This window comes from Crocodylus porosus, unplaced genomic scaffold (genome assembly GCF_001723895.1).
Source record: "Crocodylus porosus isolate Cpor-Errol unplaced genomic scaffold, CroPor_comp1, whole genome shotgun sequence".
In the NCBI taxonomy this organism is placed as follows: Eukaryota; Metazoa; Chordata; order Crocodylia; family Crocodylidae; genus Crocodylus; species Crocodylus porosus.
In genome coordinates, this window is record NW_017728886.1 from 32,431,564 (window position 1) to 32,449,890 (window position 18,327).

The window sequence follows — 18,327 nt, forward strand, 5'->3', positions numbered from 1 at the left end:
GCCACCCAGTCAGGTGGTTCTGGACTTGGTTGCGAGTCCCTGGAGGAGCTGCTTGTGGCAGTAGGGGCTGTGGTTGCTTCTTTAGGTATCAACTGTCCTTTCTGTTCTTTATGGTAGCCTATCAAATTTTTGAATACTACTGTGTTTCTCTCTGCCGTCTTTTCTCTAAATTGCACGTGTTCAGTTCTGTCAACCTTTGCTCATAATCCTTGATCTGTCTGAATTCTAATCCTATCTTCAGAAGTGCTAGCAGTCCTTCCCAGTTTCATGTCTTCTGCAAACCTGAACAGAAAGGCCTCAATTCTAGCATCCAGTTATTACCCAAAATGTCAAATAGCACAGAATCCAGAACAGACCCTGTGGAACCCTCCTACTATTCTAACACTGATCCCTCTATAACTATGCTTTGTTTGTAGTATTATCTATCTAAATCCATGTAGATGTATAGTGCCATTTACATGTATTTGTTAAGCACAGGTCTCAAACCCAGCACCTTAGTGGTGATAAAACAAGAACACTACCACTAAGATACTGCCCAGAGCCCACCTCATCTCTGAGCAACTCTCTGTAAGTTGCTTCAAAATGAAATCTGGCTATTAAAACAAGGGTTTCCTCATTCCAGTAACTGGCATGGCCATGTATCTAAGGGGTTGTGCACAGAGAATTCTTACCTTGACTGTGGCTTTAGAGGGCAGTCTCTAAAATGGTGACCTGAGATGACAGGTTTGGTAAGCAAAAAATACTGCTTTGCTTTTTATGATAGATATGGTTACATATTACAGCAAAAGGTGTCTTATAAAAACAGAATAAAAAAGAGGAAAGGAAACATTAAGAAACTGGTTGTTGTAAACAAATTTAGTATAATTTGATGTCTGATTATTACAGTTACAACAAATACTAAAATCCTGCCAATCGTGGTATATGAACTGAACTGAAAGGAAAAAGAATGTCCCACAGTTTTTAACAAGAATCCCTCTCACAGCAGTGACATGTACAACTATAAACATTATTAAAATTTATTAACAAAAGCTTTGTACATATCTTTTCATACACTTGGAATTTTACATCTAGGCAAAATAACAGCACATTTCCATTTTACCATTTGTACAAATTGTTACAGAATATTAATCAGTGGGTTAAATAAGTAAAATAAACCACACTGATTTACTTTTGTAAAGTATCTACAAAAGTGATTTGTGATAATTTTTAAAATTCCCCAAAACATATAAAAATAAATTATTTTTACTTTTTCAATTAAATGTACTAATTAGAAATATTACAAATCAAAATATCAATGTTTTCTTATGAATTCTTCACAATACAAAACAGATTCACAAAACTTTATTTACAGAAATGAGGTAAGAACTGTGCAATGTTTAACCAAGAGACATATTGCAGAATTAACATGTTCTTCCAATTAAATACACAGTGGAGGTCTAATTACAGCTGGGTCTTTTCCACTAATAATTCACTTTTCTAAATACAAGTTAATGGTCATTACTCCAATTTTAACTTATACTCTGCCATACTGCATAGTCATGCCATGAGACCAACTGTCCTAGATGAAAGTGTTCTAAAACAAATTCACCCAGTTTAAGCACTGAAATTTCAGTGGAAAATGTTAACTACATACTTTTTTGGTAAGTTATTAGTGGAAGTGACCCAGGTAAACAATTTGCCTGAGCTATCTACAGTGGCAAAAACACTTCCAATAAAGGCAGAACAATGGGGAAGGCTGCTGGTGCAATATCAAATATTCCTGCTGCTTATAAGGAGTTGTCTAGTGCATGATCAGCTGTCTGCAGCCATTTAAACAAAATGGAGGTAGCAACAGGCACTTAGTTTAGGCCATATACATCTGCTATTTTCCAGATTGGCCTTTTGATCTGGCAAGGGTTTTTTTGTTTGTTTGTTTGTTTTAATTGATTTAGTTTCTCCAGCAACCGCAGAACTCCAAAAACCCAAACCAAAGTTAACAACCTTTGGACTCCATCTTGAAACTTACTCTGGCAGAATTCCCATTATGGGTCAATAGAATTTGATGAAGTAAAAAGTTCAGAACTATATCCTTTGCATCACAAGTCAAATTTTAAAACATATTTAGAAAAGAAAAACAACTAATAGGCAGTCCAGACAACCATTACAACCTGGGTCTGAAAGCATATTGCAGCTGCAGCAAAAGATTAGGTGGGCTGGGTTAAGGGTTTTTTGGTTTTGCTTAAGACAACTTCAAACCCAAGTAAAATGTGACTGGAATAGGTGTTTTTCAATTTACTAGCTCTCCAATTTATAACAAAAATATAAGATGAGCACCACAGATAATTTTTCCATGGTTGAATCTGTTGCATTTAATATTGTCAAATTGACAAATTAATTATGGTTTGCAATAATGGTTTAGTCTGTGAAATCTGGAAAAGAAGTTTCCTTTCAGTGCAACAAGAAAGTAAATCAAAGCCTTACAACAATGTCCTTGTGAAGATTAATCTTTTGCTGTGCAGTTAGCTTGCATCTTTGCATCTGCAGAAAGTAAGACTGCGGTTAGCAGCCAGATGAAGTGCTTTAACAGCATGGTACGCAGTTCTCAAATATTTCTCAAATGTCAACTCTTCTCTGGTGCAACTGGTCCAGTTTTATCATTAATCCTCTGTGGTAAGAAAAAAAAAGGAGTACCTTTAAAACTGACCATTACTTCAGTTTTGCTAAACTCTGTGTCATCTACACCTAAGTGAAAAGACACAGCTGCGATAAACTATGGACATACAGAAAGTGAGATCATACAGTCGTGTTAAAGAACTACTTAGAATATTTCTTTTTTTTTCCCCCATGACTCCAGCAAAACATTTGTTTTCTAGAAAAGAACAGTCGCACACACCTAGAAACAAAACTTGGGGAAGAAGAAGAACCAATTCAAAAGGAGTTATATTTGAAGGACACTTGCGTGACTTTCCAAAACTACCACTTGGAAATAGTTCTCAGGCTCCGATTCTGCTTCTCTCTAAGGCTGCTGAGCTCTCTGGTCCCAGAGAGGAGTCCAGAAAGGTCCCTGTGTGCCCTGATGCTCTCGTTCTCATGGAGAGAGGGTAAGAAAGGTCTTTTCACTATGTCGGAACAATTCCATCCATGAACTCAGAAATCTTGCACCACAAAAAGTATGTATAGTTAAAAAAAAATAAAGCTAAAAAAATGTTCTTGATACTATTTTTAAGGGAAATAAAGATATTTCTAACCAAAAGGTCTGAGTGAAAATGTCTCATTTGGAGAAAGTCAAAGCTGGCCATTTTAATTTTTCCTTAATTAAGAAAAAAAGAAGCAAAATTAACGCATCTGTAAACAATGTTGGTGTTGCCTACTCAACATTTTCTTTTTGTGTGGGTGTGAGAGAAAAATGAGAGAAATTTTGTTGAGTACAAGAACCAACACCAGTATTAGAGACTAGGAAAATGCTAAATCAGTAGATGTGTTATACCAGAAACACTAATTTTATTTCCTAAGACAGCTCTATTTTTTTAAGATCGGGAAATTTTACATATCTTAAATATACAGAATGAAATACTTTAAATTCCTAAATGAAAATTAGAGCAGCAAACACCACTGTGAAATGTCTGTAGCCCCCCTTTCCCACTTAGGGCCTTGAAGAGGGTGCGAACTTCCAGAGCAAAACAAAACATACAGATCATGATATTACTGAGGAAAAAGATACAATGATAATGCCATGGAGCATTCCCCCATGGCAAAGCTCTGGCAAATGCAACATGTCAACTGAAGTTTCTTTGATCCCCTTCCCCTCACATTGCAGTTTATTCATTTCAGGTCTGTTTGTCAAATCCAAATGAAACACAGGCAAACCCGGGTTCTTGAGCTGAGTAATAGAAAAAAGTAACAAATCTGTGTTTGTCTGTGTAACTGGTCTTTTGGTTAACCTATACCTTAGTTTGATTAGTGAACCTGTCTCAGTTCTTTGCACAGCTTTATGGGGCTTCCTTACGTTAATACCTAGATGACTCAAAGGCCCACTACAGAGTTTCTCAAATTATCTCATATGCCTCTCTGGTACTGGCCACTGTTAGAGGAAGGATAAGTGGGCTAGGTGGACTACTGGTTTTACCCAGGCCAGCAGTTCCCATGGCAAGCAGGTGACAACATAAAGCAGCCCAAATAACTTAAATCCTTTAGGGCCAGAATAAGGTGAAAGTTGCATTAAGTTCAAACTCCCCCTGGATTTTCGTAGGACTTGCCTCTGAATTTGAAACAATGTCCCCTTAATTATCTCACTGAAAATGTCATTACAGGTATAAACACACTTACCGTCACTTTTTGAGCTGTATTATCTCCATGAATTGTAAGAAATGGGTTGGTAGTAGCTGTATGAAGAGGTGATGCCTGAGTGCCTGAAAGCAAGTTATTTATGGGTATCTGGGTTGCTCCTGGTATCTGCAGTTGTACTTCAGACTGATGGTGTTGGTGTTGGTGATGCTGTTGCTGTACGAGTTGATAGAGAAGGGCCTGATGCTGTTCCTTGGATAGGACAAGGGGAGGTGGGGGGAGAAAAAAGCTAATCAACAGTAAATTCAATAAATGATCACTCTTTTCCAGGTCCTAGCCAACCCCAGTTTTTATACAGTGCAACTACAATTTTATGAAGTCTGTGTAACCTGGGTTGCACTGGTGAGGCTTTATAGAATTGCTGAGATGGAACAGAAAATCTATTACAATTTTCCTGAAGTCAGCAAACAAAGTTTTGCTAGACCTGTTAGCCAGGACAAGCCACTTTAAGAGAGGATCCAGACATTAATATTTTTTATTGAAAAAGTATCTTAAATATATTTGTCCAAGTATGCAAATCATGCTACTGCCAATGCAAACAGCACAGCATTTCCAAACAGTGCAAAATGGCATATATAACTTGTTAGAATAAAGCATTATTTACAATGAGCAGATTGTCCATAGCATAAAAAGGTGCTGACAACTTAGTAATGAAAGATTTTTTGAAACTGAATTTTTCAAACCATAATATAACCAGGTTGCTACACCCACTTCTCACATTTGCATTAACTCAAGGAGGAAGACTATACTATAGAAACAATAACATACAAAAATAACTAATTATAAAACATACTGATGTGAGCTGTTGAGTATTCAATAACTGCTGAAATTGCTGGTGCTGCTGATGGAGCAGAAGTTGTCTCTGTTGGTCAGGAAGTAACCCTAGTCCAGAGGCACTGCAAAGTAATGACCAATCTCTTAGTTTCTGCAATGTAACACTAGTTTATTTGACTAATAAGGGCCTTGGAAATTTTTACATCACCTTTTCCTCAAAATTAAAAATCAAAAACCACATATACCATCTTGTATAAATACACACTTGCTATTCAATATAGTGATTAAATACCACTAGATACCCTAATGCAGCAGTTCCCTAACTCTGACAGATTTCACACCACCAATTTAAAATGATACAGCCTTAAGTACCACCAGCAAATTTTTCAGTTCAACATCAAGTACCACTGGCAAATTTTTGTCATATAAAGAAATTATAATAAATCTGTTAACAAGTACCACTGACAGGTTGTACCCATACTACAGATTGGGAACTGCTGCCCTGATGAACAAAAAATGAGCAGTTATTTCCTGTGTGCATACCACATCCATATAGTGCTAATATATACCTGGACATTTCCAAAATTAACCAAAAAAGTCTTCTTTTTCCTCTCCCTCCCCCTTTCTCCTCATTCTTCCACCATTTTCTGTAGTGGCATTACAGTCCTAACCTTGATCTATTTCTGACTATTCTACATTTTCTCTTGGATTTATTTAATCTGCAAACATGAATTCAACTGTTTGAATGATGACAATCTTAAGGCTGACACACTGAAGTTGCAGATCTCTATTTCTGGTGTCATGTACCCAAATTAAAATCCTGGCACATCTCTGAGAATCAACATATTGAAACAAAGCTGCTAATCATCCACCCTAAGCCCTCCTTCTCCTGCACCTCTTTTCCCGTTCACTCAACTGCAACACCACCCTATGCCTACAACTCAGGCTTATATTCAGTGTAGGTCCTCAGATGCAGGAAGCATCTGAATCCTTTAAATTCTTCCTGTGTAACATCTTTCCTAGGCATTCACACAGATGGATCTCACTTCTCAATCACTGCAATGCCCTTTTCTTTGGCCTTGACGAATGCAGTTCTGCCTTGCTCTTACCCATTCAGAATTCTGCCAAAAAGCTCGTTTTACTGGACCACTGCTCTGAATCTCTCTATATTTGTTCCTCCTCCACCACATCAAACATCAGCCGCTTTAAGCCATCTGTCTTCACCTTCCAGAGTTTTCACAACATATCCCTCATTTACTACTGAAATGTCAATTCCTGTCCCCTATCAGCCCATAACAAGTCTCTAGAAACACTTTGTTAAATATTCAAACAAGGAACTTCATGGTTTTGCATAGGTAGCCCCTTCAGTACTGTAAACCTTATCCTCCTTAAAATTCTTCTTTGCTTCAAGAGCTACAAAAAATATAGACTACTGACTTGCCAGGACCCTAAGCTACCAACAATAACTAGTGTTGTATTATTGTTTCCTTGTATTCCTCTCTCTTCCCTGTATCTATCATCTCTTGGCTTTCACTGTTGGGACATGCATGCTTTGATTCTGGCCACATACAGACATTCAGTTTCTACTGGGAAAATAACTGTTCTCCCAGTGAAAACCAAAGATGTGCAGGTATTCAAGTTGTTGGTTTTTTTCAGAGCAAAAATGGCCACTCTGGGAGAAAATAATCTGGGAACTATGGTTAAATCACTCCTGGAAGAGTTTTCCCTAGAGACTGAATGTCTGCCCAGTTTTCCCTGGCTTAACTCTTCCTGGGAACCAGACTGGAGTGGAGCAGGGAGGAAGGGTCACTGGTCTGGAGAAGAAAATGGGAGGCAGCTGCTTTCTCCAGTCCTGTAAACCAAGAGGGGAGAAGCAGCCGCTAGCTGCTCCTTGCCTATTTCTTGTATCAGAGTTCCCTGTGTGAGAGGCAGGCAGATGTACTACTAATCTTTCTGCTTGGCTGCTGGGAGCCTTTCACAGAGTAGTGCAGCCCCCTGTGTGCTTCTCACATCAGAGCTCCTGGTGTATGAACCAGGCAGAGACTTTGTCCTGCTGCTCCCTTTGCTAGGCTCCCAGGCACTGGAAGCCAAGTGCAGGAAGCAGCACTGTCCCCCTTCTCCTTCACCTTTCCCCCCTGCTGCTCAGCTGAGTGGCAGGAGGATGGGAGGAGGGGGCATGCAGGGGGCACATGCAAACTTTTCATCACTAGAAATGAATGTTTGTACCCAGCCTCTGTCTTCTAACAATGCCTAGCATAATGTGCTCTGGTCCATATCTCCAGCATTTCGGCAGTACAGTAACACACTTAATAATTATTTAATAAACATTTAATAAACAAGACAGAAATGTATCTGACCTCTACTAGCCAAGGTAGAAAAATTCCTATACTGTAAACATTCCCCCCAGAGCAACAACCTTTGAAATAAGAGAAATAAAACCCTTGCATCTTCTTTATTTCAGACTGTAACATTTTAATTGATGGTTTAACAAAGGTCTTCAAAGTATCTTAATTTGTTTGCCTCTTGCTACTAGTATTCCTTCTTTTTCCTTTCTGATTTTTCTCTCCATCCCCTCTCCATCCCCTTATTATCTATTTCCCCTACATCATGTGTCCATATGTGCTTTATATATTCATTTCACACTTCTCCCTAAAATTTCTTGCCAACTTTCCCTCTGTCCTACTCACCTGCTCAGGCCTAAGGCTGAAAAAAATACACCAGTCACCTAATGCTAGAGACCTAAAATATCCAGAAATAACCAAAGGTGGAGAAGACAAGCTTCTCCCTCCAAACTGCCAGGAAATTGTTTCTTGGGATTCTTAATGGTGCTTTCCTTGGTTCTGGAACGCCTTGGTGTTTCCAGAATGGTTGGAATTGAATCCTTCTTAGCTTCTTGCTAATTACCAAACTCACCCAAATCCAAGTTGACTGAATTTAGGACAATCCTCCAATAATTAGATTCTATACATGGAAAATGTATACTTTTTTTTACAATTTTCCAGGCCTAGGATCTAAATATTGAACAGTTTTCTGAAATCCATAGACTGTGGCAGGGAAAGCAATGGCAGGGGGGGCAGGTGGTGGAAAATCAATGGGGGATAGGTCAATCAGCCCCAACCCCACCCCTTGTCTCTGTGCCCGCATCACTTGCCCCCTTATTTGTCCCACCATGCCTACACACCCCAGCACCTGCCCTCCCCCCTGCTGCCTGACGACTTTACCACCCCAGCCTCTGCTCTTCTACCTGCCCTCCACACTACTTACCCTCTGGCTCTGGCCCCACTCCAGACCAGGGCATAGAGTACATGTTTGCTCATCCCGAGCCCAGTGTGGTAGCAGGGCTGGGCTCCAGGGCTGCTGCCATTGCATCACATACTATGGAGCAAGATAAAGCTTGAGTAAGCATGTTTTCCATGCTCCAGGTTGGAGGAGGGCCAAAGCCTGCTACAGCTAAAGAGTAAGCATTGGAGCAGAGGCTGCATGAGGGAGATGGTGGAGTGGCAAGGCAGCAACAGCAGCTTTGGCACCTGTGGGTTGGCACCAGAGCCACAGCAGCTACCTGCCCCTCCCCCCATACTCATATCCAAAACAAGGGGCTCTCCCACAAATTAACGGGGGGGGGGAGGGGAGGGAGAAGACCTTGTCTTGGATTTGAGTAAACAGCGTAGGGTTCTGCTTAATTTGAACCTCCCTGTCCTGAAAACTCCTCTAACTGATAGAAAGAAAAGGAATGATCCTTTTTCTTTTCCAAGCATTTTACCTCTTGGTCACTAAGGATGGTAAGTGCACATGTTCTCAGGTGCAACATGAAGTAGAAGTTAGGCCTCTTGAAAGCATTTGGGTAAAGGTCAGAGGGCAGAAGAGCAAAGTTGATGCCACTGTTACCCAGCCACTGTGACCAAACCAGGAGGAAGAGGTGGATGAGGCTTTCTTTAAACAATCAACCAAATTGTAAGACCTGCTTTTTATAGGGCACATCTGCTGGAAAGCAGTGCACAAGCAGCCCAGCACATTCTTGAAGCATGTTAGGTAAAACGTTTTGGTACAGGTATTGGAGAGACCAATTAAAGGGGAAGCTCTTCTCGACATGTTGCTCACAAATAAGGAGTAATTTTTTTTTGAGAACATGCATTGGAAAGACAGCTTGGGAGACAGTGACCACAAAATGATAGGAATCAAGACCCTAAAGGAAGGAAGAAAGGAGAGTGCCACAGAAACACTGGCCTTCAAAAAAGGAGGCTTTTTAATAAAGTCAAGGAACTGGTACATAAGATCCCTTGGGAGGCAAATTTGAGGGAAAAAGAAGTCCAGAACAGCTGCCTACTTTAAGGGTCCTTAATAAGTGTATAGAAGCAAACTCTCTAGCTCAATGAAAGAATGGGGAGTGCAGCAGGAGACCAGCCTGGCTAAACAACAAACTCTTCAATTAGCTGAAACTCAAAAGGAAATCCTACAAAAACTGGGAACTTGGCCATATTGTTAAGGAACAGCAGAAGAACATCACACAAATGTGCAAGGAGAAAATTAGGAAGATCAAGGCCTGATTTGAAATGCAACTGGCAAGGGATATAAAAGCAGGATGGATTTCATTTAAATCATGATTTATTTATCATGATCATTGATTTAATCCTTGTTTTCTATAAAGTGTGTTCTTGTTTGATATAACCTTAATACGTATTATTCACAACTGAGAGATAGATGTAGGTTCCATGTTTAGAAGGTACACACTGTACATTTTAAAGGAGTGATTTATTTTGATTTTTTTCAGATTAATTTTGCAATTACAGAAAACTGAATTATGATTTGGTTATTTTATTTATCAAAGATAAATGAAGCAAATACTTGTGAAGTCACTGGGAGGTGAACTATCTCCAATTCACTAGATTAATCATGCATATTTGGGGATTTTTGCCATGCTGTATTAGGAAGACATCAAATGAACTCTGCAGCCATATATTATTAGCTTGGGGCTTTCTTCACTTCCTTCTAGAATTCTTTGCATCTTTGATTTCTTTTCTCTTCTATGGCCTGGCAAGTCTGCTGCCATGGCAGGTTTTCCCTTCTACCGTACTATTCCCTCTCTAGATCTCAAATCTATGGAGAAGCTATAGTCAGAAACTTATCCTTCAAGACTTCCAGAATACTCTGCTCAAAATGTTTTTCTTTTGTTTCTATTGCCCCTCCCTCCTTGCATTTATCTCCAGGCTCCTCCTCCTTGCCCAGATCTACTCCACCCCCAGCAATCCTCTATTCATTTAACTTCTTAAAACTTTGAACTTTTAGGGAGAGGTAAGGGCTTGACTCTGTGTACACAGACTTGCAGCGAAACAATAGGGCTGATGGGTAGGTAATCAGGTCTGTTATCTCTGGAGACACAAATGCAGTTTGAGAGCTGAAACTAAGTATCACCAAGATGTCTAATGGGATCTTCTAGACTGAGCACTGAGTCTCACTGGGTAGAGTGGTTTTCTTTAATCTTTACTAATCTACAGAGGAACCTCTAATATAGTCTGTGGCCTGTTGTGACCTATTTATAAAACTTTTCTAAAAAGGTTACATGAATATATTCTCTCAAATAGTATATAATTAGAAGTTGTAAACCCTAGTCCATGGCAATAGCTTTGAGCTTCAACATATCTTAAATTAAAGCTATCTTTATCTAGGGGTGTTTTTTTAAAGTATTTAAAAAAATTAAAATATGGTTAAATAAAAAAAACCATTTAAATAAAAAATCTGGTTTTTTTTAATTCACTGATTTTTATCCACGCTGTATAAAAGTCAATAAAGGATTCTATACATACAGCCAAAGAGGAAGACCAAGGAAAATATAGGTCCCTAACTGAATGCAAAAGGCAGTCTAGACACAGACAATGCAGAAAAGGCTGAATTATTTAATGCTTTGTTTTTACTTCAGTCTTCATGTATAAGGTCGGCTACCAGATGATAAGTGCAGTTTGCAGTAAAGATAGGAAAAATGATAAGCATCTTACAGCTGTGGAAGAACAGGTTGGGGATTACTTAGAGAAGCTGGATGATTTCAAGTCTGCAGGGCCAGATGAGATACACCCTAGGGTAATGAAGGCATTATGAAGGAATTGGCTGAGGTAATTTCAGAGTCACTGGCTATCATCTTAGAGAATTTTTAGAGGTTAGATAAGGTCCTAGATGACTGGAAAAGGGGAAATATAGTGCCCATCTTTAACAATGAGTGAAGAAAGGTTCAAGAATAACAGACTGGTCAGTCTGGCCACAATACCAGGAAAGATCATACAGCAGTGAGGAGCAGACCCAGTTGCATTATGAACCCCTGCAGAGTATGCATGTCTAGTATGGGAATCATTAGTTCATGCCAAGAAACTAGACCTAGTTCTAAATGACAGCTGTCATGAAATAACAGGATGTCCAAAACCAACACTAAAAGATAATTTGTACTTACTGGCTGGCATTGCATCACCTGATATCAGAAGAAATATAGTGAGCCAAAAAGAAAGATCATGGCATATGGAAGACCCCAGGCATTATGGTCACAGAAATAACTAAATGGCTTAAAGCACAAAAGAGTTTTGTGACCAGTCTTGTGTAGTTGTACATAATGGCACACAGAGCATGACTGAGGTTATGGAAGGAAAGGTTATGCACACTCAGGTGCTCTGCAGTAGACCTGGAACCCTAGGAGAACCTTCCCAGAGTGCCTGATCTAGACTGGCCAACAAGGTGATGCCTGAATTGCTTGCACATGCAAACTGGAAGATCAAAAACAAATATGATCAAATGGGGCTAATCTAATTACATGAATACATGTGAGTGCAGTGAAGTACAGACTATAGAGCATCTGTTTGTTTACTGACTCATTGATGAGACCTGTACAAAGGAGGACTTCATTGCAGCAATGGAAAGAGCCATTGCTTGTGCACAATTCTGGAAAAACATCAAGTTTATGACAAGGACATAAGATGATGATGGAGGAGGGCTTTAAACTAGGTTTGCCGGGAGATGGAGTCCAGAGCCCTGAGGTAAGTGGGGAAGCGGGAGACCTGGATGAAGAGCAAGCAGGAAAGGGAAACAGGGCAGGTGCTCTCATACTTCCTGAGAAATCAGGGCAATCAACTAGTTACCTCAGGTACCCATACACAAATGCATGGAGCCTGGGAAACAAGCAGGAAGAATTGGAAGTCCTTGCACAATCATGGAACTATATGATTGAAATTCAGAGACTTGGTGAGATAGCTCGCATGACTGGAGCACTGTCATGGATGGGTACAAACTGTTCAGGAAGGACAGGGGAGAAGAGGAGTTGCACTTTATGTAAAAGAGCCATATGACTGCTCAGAGCTCCAGTACGAAGCTGGAGATTGGCTTGTTGAGAGTCTGTGAGTTAGGGTCAGAGGGGAAAGCAACAAGGGTGATGTCATGGTGGGGGTCTACTATAGACCACCAGACCAGGAGAAAGTGGTGGACAAGGCTTTCTTAAAACAGCTACCAGAATTTTCCCTGATCACAGGCCCTGATTCTCATGGGGGACTTCAATCACCCTGACATCTGCTGGGAGGGCAGTACAGCAGTGCACAGGCAACCCAGGTAGTTTTTGGAGAGTACTGGGGACAACTTCCTGGTGCAAGTGCTGGAGCAGCCAAATAGGGTCCATGCTCTTCTTGACCTGCTGCTCACAAACAGGGAAGAACTGGTGGGGAATGTAGTAGCGGATGTCAACTTTGGCAGCAGTGACAAGACAACTGAGTTAAGGATCCTGAGGAAAGGAAGGATGGAGAGCAGCAGAGTAAGGACCCTGGACTTCATAAAAGTAGACTTTGATGCACTCAGGGAAACTCACCCTGGGAAGCCAAACTGAGGGAGAGAGGAGTCCAAGACAGCTGGCTGTAATGGAAAGAAGACTTACTGAGACTTGCAGGAACAAACCATCCCAATGTGCAGCAAGACTAACAAGTATGGCAGAAAACCAACTTGGCTCAACTGGGAACTCTTTAGTAAACTAAATCACAAAAAGGAAGGTTATAAAAAGTTGAAACTTGGAAGAATATAAGAGCATTGCTCAGGCATGCAGGGATGAAGTCAGGAAAGCCAAAGCACAATTAGAGTTGCAGCTAGCAAGGGATGTGAAGAGTAACAAGACGCATTTCTATGAGTATGTTGGTAGCAAGAGAAAGATCAGGGAAAGTGTGGGTCTCTTACTGAATGGGGGAGGTAACTTAGTGACAGAGGATGCAGAAAAGGCTGAAGTGCTCAATGCCTTTTTTTACCTGTCTTCACAGGCAAGGTCAGCTCCCAGACTACTGCACTGGACAGCACAGTTTGGGGAGGAGGTGACCAGCCCTCAGTGGTAAAAGAACAGGTTAGGGACTACCTAGAAAAGCTGGGCATGTACAAGTCCATGCGGCTGGATGGGATGCACCCGAGGGTGCTGAGAGAGTTGGCTGATGCAATTGCAGAGCCATCGGCCATCATCTTTGATCAGGAAAGGCCCCTGATGATTGGAAAAGGGCAAACAGTTTCCATATTTCAAAAAAGGAAAAAGGAGGATCCAGGGAACCAGTCAGCCTCACTTCAGTCCCTGGAAAAATCATGGAGGAGATCCTCAAGGAATCCATTTCTAAGCACTTGGAGAACAAGGTGATTAGGAACAGTCAGCATGGATTCACCAGGGGAAAGTCATGCCTGACCAACCTGATTGCACTCTATGATAGACAACTGGCTCTGTAAAGGCTTTAAGTAAGGTGTCCCACAACCTTCTCTCAGGCAAGCTAAGGAAGTATGGGCTAGATGAATGGACTGTAAGGTGGACAGAAAACTGACTGGAGTATCATGCTTACAGAGTAATAATCAATGGCTCAAAGTCTAGTTGGCAGGTAGTATCAAGTGGAGTGCCCCAGGCGTCAGTCCCGGGGCTGGTTTTGTACAATGTCTTCATCAACGACCTGGAAGATGGCATAGAGTGCACTCTCAGCAAGTTTACAAATGACACTAAGCTTGGGGGAGTAATAGATATGATGGAGGGTATGGTTAGCATTCAAACTGGAGGACTGGGCCAAAAGAAATCTCATGAGGCTCAACAAGGACAAGTGCAAAATCTTGCACTTAGGATGAAAAAATGCCATCCACTTGTACAGGTTTGGGACCAACTGGCTAAGCAGCAGCTCCGCAGAAAAGGACCTGGGGGTTACAGTGGACAATATCCTGAATATGGGCCAACAGTGTGCCCTTGTTGCCAAGAGGGCTAAGGGCATACTGGGCTGCATTGGTAGGTATGTTGCCAGCAGGTCAAGAGAAGTGATTATTCCCCTCTGTTCAGCACTGGTGAGGCCACATCTAGAGTACTGTGTCCAGTTTTGAGCCCCCCCACTACAGAAAGGATGTGAACAAACTGGAGAGAGTCCAGTGGAAGGCAACAAAAACGTTGAGGGGGTTGGGGTACATGACTTATGAGGAAAGACTGAGGGAACTGGGCTTATTTAGTCTAGAGAAGAGGAGATAGAGGGGACTTGATAGAGGGGACTTCTATGACTAGGTGACAGGTTTGGGATGGGAGGGAGGAGCAGGGGATGTACCTTCACTTTAGCAAAGCTTTTGACACTGTCTCTCACAACATTCTCATTAGTAAGATAAGGAAATACAGTCTAAATGAAAGTGGATATACAACTGATTGCATCACTGGGTTCAACAAGTAGTCATCAATGGCTCAAGATCCAATTGGGGTGAGATATCAAATAGGGTTCCCCAAGGATCTGTCCTGGGTCTTGCAATGTTTTGTATATTCACGGAAGTGAATGATCATGGTGCTCCATGAGCAGCTGTATCCCCCCAAAGCTCCATCCTTGGACCTGTACTCTTCAACATCTTTATTGATGATGTGGACACTGGTGTCAGAAGCAGACTGGTTAAGTTGGCCAATGACACCAATCTTTGGGGTAGAGAGTCCACACCCAAGGATAGGCTGGTAATCCAGGCTGACCTTGATAGGCTTAGATAGTGGGCAGATAAAAACGTGATGATATTCAACATGGATAAATGCAAGGTACTCCACCTCGGGGGAAAAAACCTGCATCATGCTTATAGGCTCGTTATGCTCACTAGCACCATGGCCAAAAGGGACTTGGGGGTCATGACTGACCACGAGATGAACATAAGCCACCAATGCAATGTCACAGCTGGTAAAGCAAACAAAATGCTAGCTTGCATCCACAGATGTTTCTGAAGCTAATCTCAGGATGTCATCCTCCTGCTGTACTCAGCCTTGGTGAGGCCGCAACTGGAATACTGCATCCAATTCTGGGATCCACAATTTAAAAAGGATGTGGAAAAGCTTGAGATTCCAGAGGAGCATGATCAGAGGGATTAAGAACAGGCCTTATGAAGAGAGGCTGAGAGCCATGGGACTCTTCAGCCTGGAAAAGTGCAGGCTCAGGGGTGACCTGGTGGCAGCCTGTAAGTATTTAGGGGGTGTACATCAAGATGTGGGGGAACACCTGTTCACCAGAGCACCCCAAGGCATGACAAGGTCATAAACTTCAAGACCATTTTAGGCTGGACATAAGGAAAAACTTCTTTACTGTCTGAGCCCCCAAGACCTGGAATAGACTCCCTCCAGAAGTGGAGGAAGCACTTACTGTGGACACTTTTAAGAAATGTTTGGACGCTTATCTTGCTGGGATCCTTTGACCCTAGCTGACTTCCTGCCCCTGGGGCAGGGGGCTGGACTCGATCTTCTGAGCTCCCAGCCCTAACGTCTATGAAATCTGTGAAATGTTTATTAATGATTTGAAGAATGGGGTGGAGTGCACACTTAGTGAATTTACAAATAACACAAAGGTGGATGGAGTTGCAAACACTGTGGCATACAGGATCAGGAGTCAGAATGACCTGGATAAACTGGAGAAATGGTCTGACATCAAATAAACTGAAATTCAATACGGATAACTGCATTTAGGATGGAGTAAAAGCATGCATGCATACAAACTGGATAAATGACTGGCTAGGATGCAACTCTGCAGAAAAGGACCTGGTGGTTACTGGGGACCATAAGCTGAATATGACTCAACAGCATGCTCTTGTTGCAAAAAGACAATAACATCCTGGACTGTATTAACAGGAGTGCCACTTGAAAATCAAGGGAAAAGATCCTTCCACACTATTTGGCCCTGGTGGTGTTCACCTGGAGTACTATGTCCAGTTTTGTACCCTGCACTTCAAGAAAGAGAAGAAAGGATTGGAAAGAGTCCAGCAGAAATGAACAAAAATGATTCATTGAGTCACAAAAAAATAAGGCTGGAAGTGACCTCATGAGGTCATCTAGTCCAACCCCCTGCCTAAGGCAGAATCCCTATCAAATCATCCTAGACAAGTGTTTCTCTAAGCTATTCTTAAAAATTTCACAAACAACTTTCTGGCACAACTATTAGGCCCAGCAAGAGAGTTAAGGAGGAGGCCAATACCCAGGGGTATGGGCATACTGCAGAAGAAGGCAAAAACTCTCCAAATCAATACCAATCTAACATTGAAGTAAAATTCCCTCCTGATCTCGAATGTGATGATAGGTCTGTGTGGAGAAGCAAGGCCCTTAATCCAGGAACCTCCAGGTTTTAAGTCCCAGCAGAAACGTTACCACAGCCAAGTGAAAATCCCCAGAACTGGCTGCAGCCAACACTAAATGCTTCTAACGCACGCAAAAAAACTTGATACATGTACAAAGGATGGAAAAAATTCCTTACAGCCCCATGTGAAGACCAGCAAAGCCCAGAAGCGTAAGATAAACAAAAGCATGTAATAATCAATTAAGTGATTAGAAGTCTGGGAGACATGACTTAAATGTGAAAAGGCTGAAAGGACTAAAATTATTTAGTCTGGAAGAGAGAAGACTAACTTGACAACAGGATTTGACAACAGTCTTCAAATATTTGATTATAGAGAGGATGGAGATAGATAATTCTCTGTGCCTGTAGGCAACAGGATTAGAAGCAATGGTCTCAAACCACAGCAAGCAAAAATTTAGGTTGGATATTAGGAAGTGGTTAGATGGGTGGGCAAGGAAAATAATTTGTGAAATAGAATTCTGAATGCACTCTAATGGGTGATGTATTAGACCACAGAGGAGTAGGTTACAGTATTTAAGGTAAGATACGGGGAAAGAATAAATGAGTTTTTGCAGCCAAATAGTCAGAATTAAAATGGCAAGATCCTTGAAAAGTTATATAGAAGAGGTATCAAACTTGTCTGGTCCTGCAGGCCGGATTAGTGGTACAGGACCAGTCTACAGGCTGAATGAATGGCATGGGGCCAGTCCAGCAGGCCATATCAGGCCCATGTCCCCTTTCTTCCCCATGTCAGATTCAGTGAATGTGGCACCCACTCCAGGACCCAATGGGAAGAGACCCAGCATTCTGGCTGCTGCCACAGGAATAAGCCACTGCATTGGGCTTCTTTCCTACAGTACTACTAGGGCTACAGTGCCACTGCTCTCACCTGGGTCCTTGGCAGCCTTGCTAGTAAAAGATGCTGCTAAACCCTGTGGTGGCAGACAAGCCCCAGGCAAGAGCTACAGCACTGGAACCAACAGCACCACAGTTTCTACCCACAGCAGCAAACACGTGCCTGGGTGAGAACTGTAGCTCTGGAACCCCAGCAGCACCACAGGAAAAAGCCTGATACTGCAGACACCTGGTTGCTGCTGGCTGCCAGTCACAGTGCCAGACTTCATCCTGCAGGGCTGAGGGGGCTCCAGCACCATGACTCTCAACCAACAACTTGGCTACAGCCGCAGAAACAAACCATGGTGCTGCTAGGGAAAGTCCCCCATTGCAGCCAGAGTTGAGGAAAAAGTCTGCGGGCTGGATGACCCAGCTGTGAGGGCCGGATCTGGCCTGCAGACTGTATACGTTTAATGCTCCTCCTGTAGAGGAAAACACAGAAACATTTTGACACCATCTGTATATTTGGGGTAGAGTGGGGATCATTACAGAGGAAGCTGGTAAGAATCTCTGTATTTAGATTATTTAACAAATCCCATGAAAGGATCATTTTCTTTGGGAAGCTCTCAGCAGACCTTTGATATTCAATAAGGGGCATGCTCCTGAACTAAGAAAATGTCTTTCCTTTGTCCCACAAAATTTTATTAAATTTTTATGGAATACAGATGGTTAAAAATAGCTATAACTCTTCTCTTATTGTTGTTCCTGAGAATATTTTATATGTCAAAATAATAATGGAATACAAAAGTGC

General features: G+C 41.7%; 1 protein-coding gene across 5 annotated transcripts in view; it reads right to left on the minus strand.

Annotated features, from left to right (window-relative positions):
• Nucleotides 1-840: 840 nt before the first annotated feature.
• The window catches only part of MLLT10 (myeloid/lymphoid or mixed-lineage leukemia; translocated to, 10), a 241,484-nt gene continuing 223,997 nt past the window's right edge, over nucleotides 841-18,327 (minus strand). For all 5 annotated transcript variants that reach the window (XM_019532240.1, XM_019532231.1, XM_019532222.1 and 2 more), the window contains 3 exons: nucleotides 5,117-5,219; nucleotides 4,306-4,515; nucleotides 841-2,644 (listed from right to left, as the gene is read on the minus strand). In XM_019532240.1, the coding sequence (XP_019387785.1) occupies nucleotides 2,600-2,644; nucleotides 4,306-4,515; nucleotides 5,117-5,219 (358 nt within the window). In that variant the 3' untranslated portion in view covers nucleotides 841-2,599. The remainder of the gene's footprint in view (nucleotides 2,645-4,305; nucleotides 4,516-5,116; nucleotides 5,220-18,327) is intronic.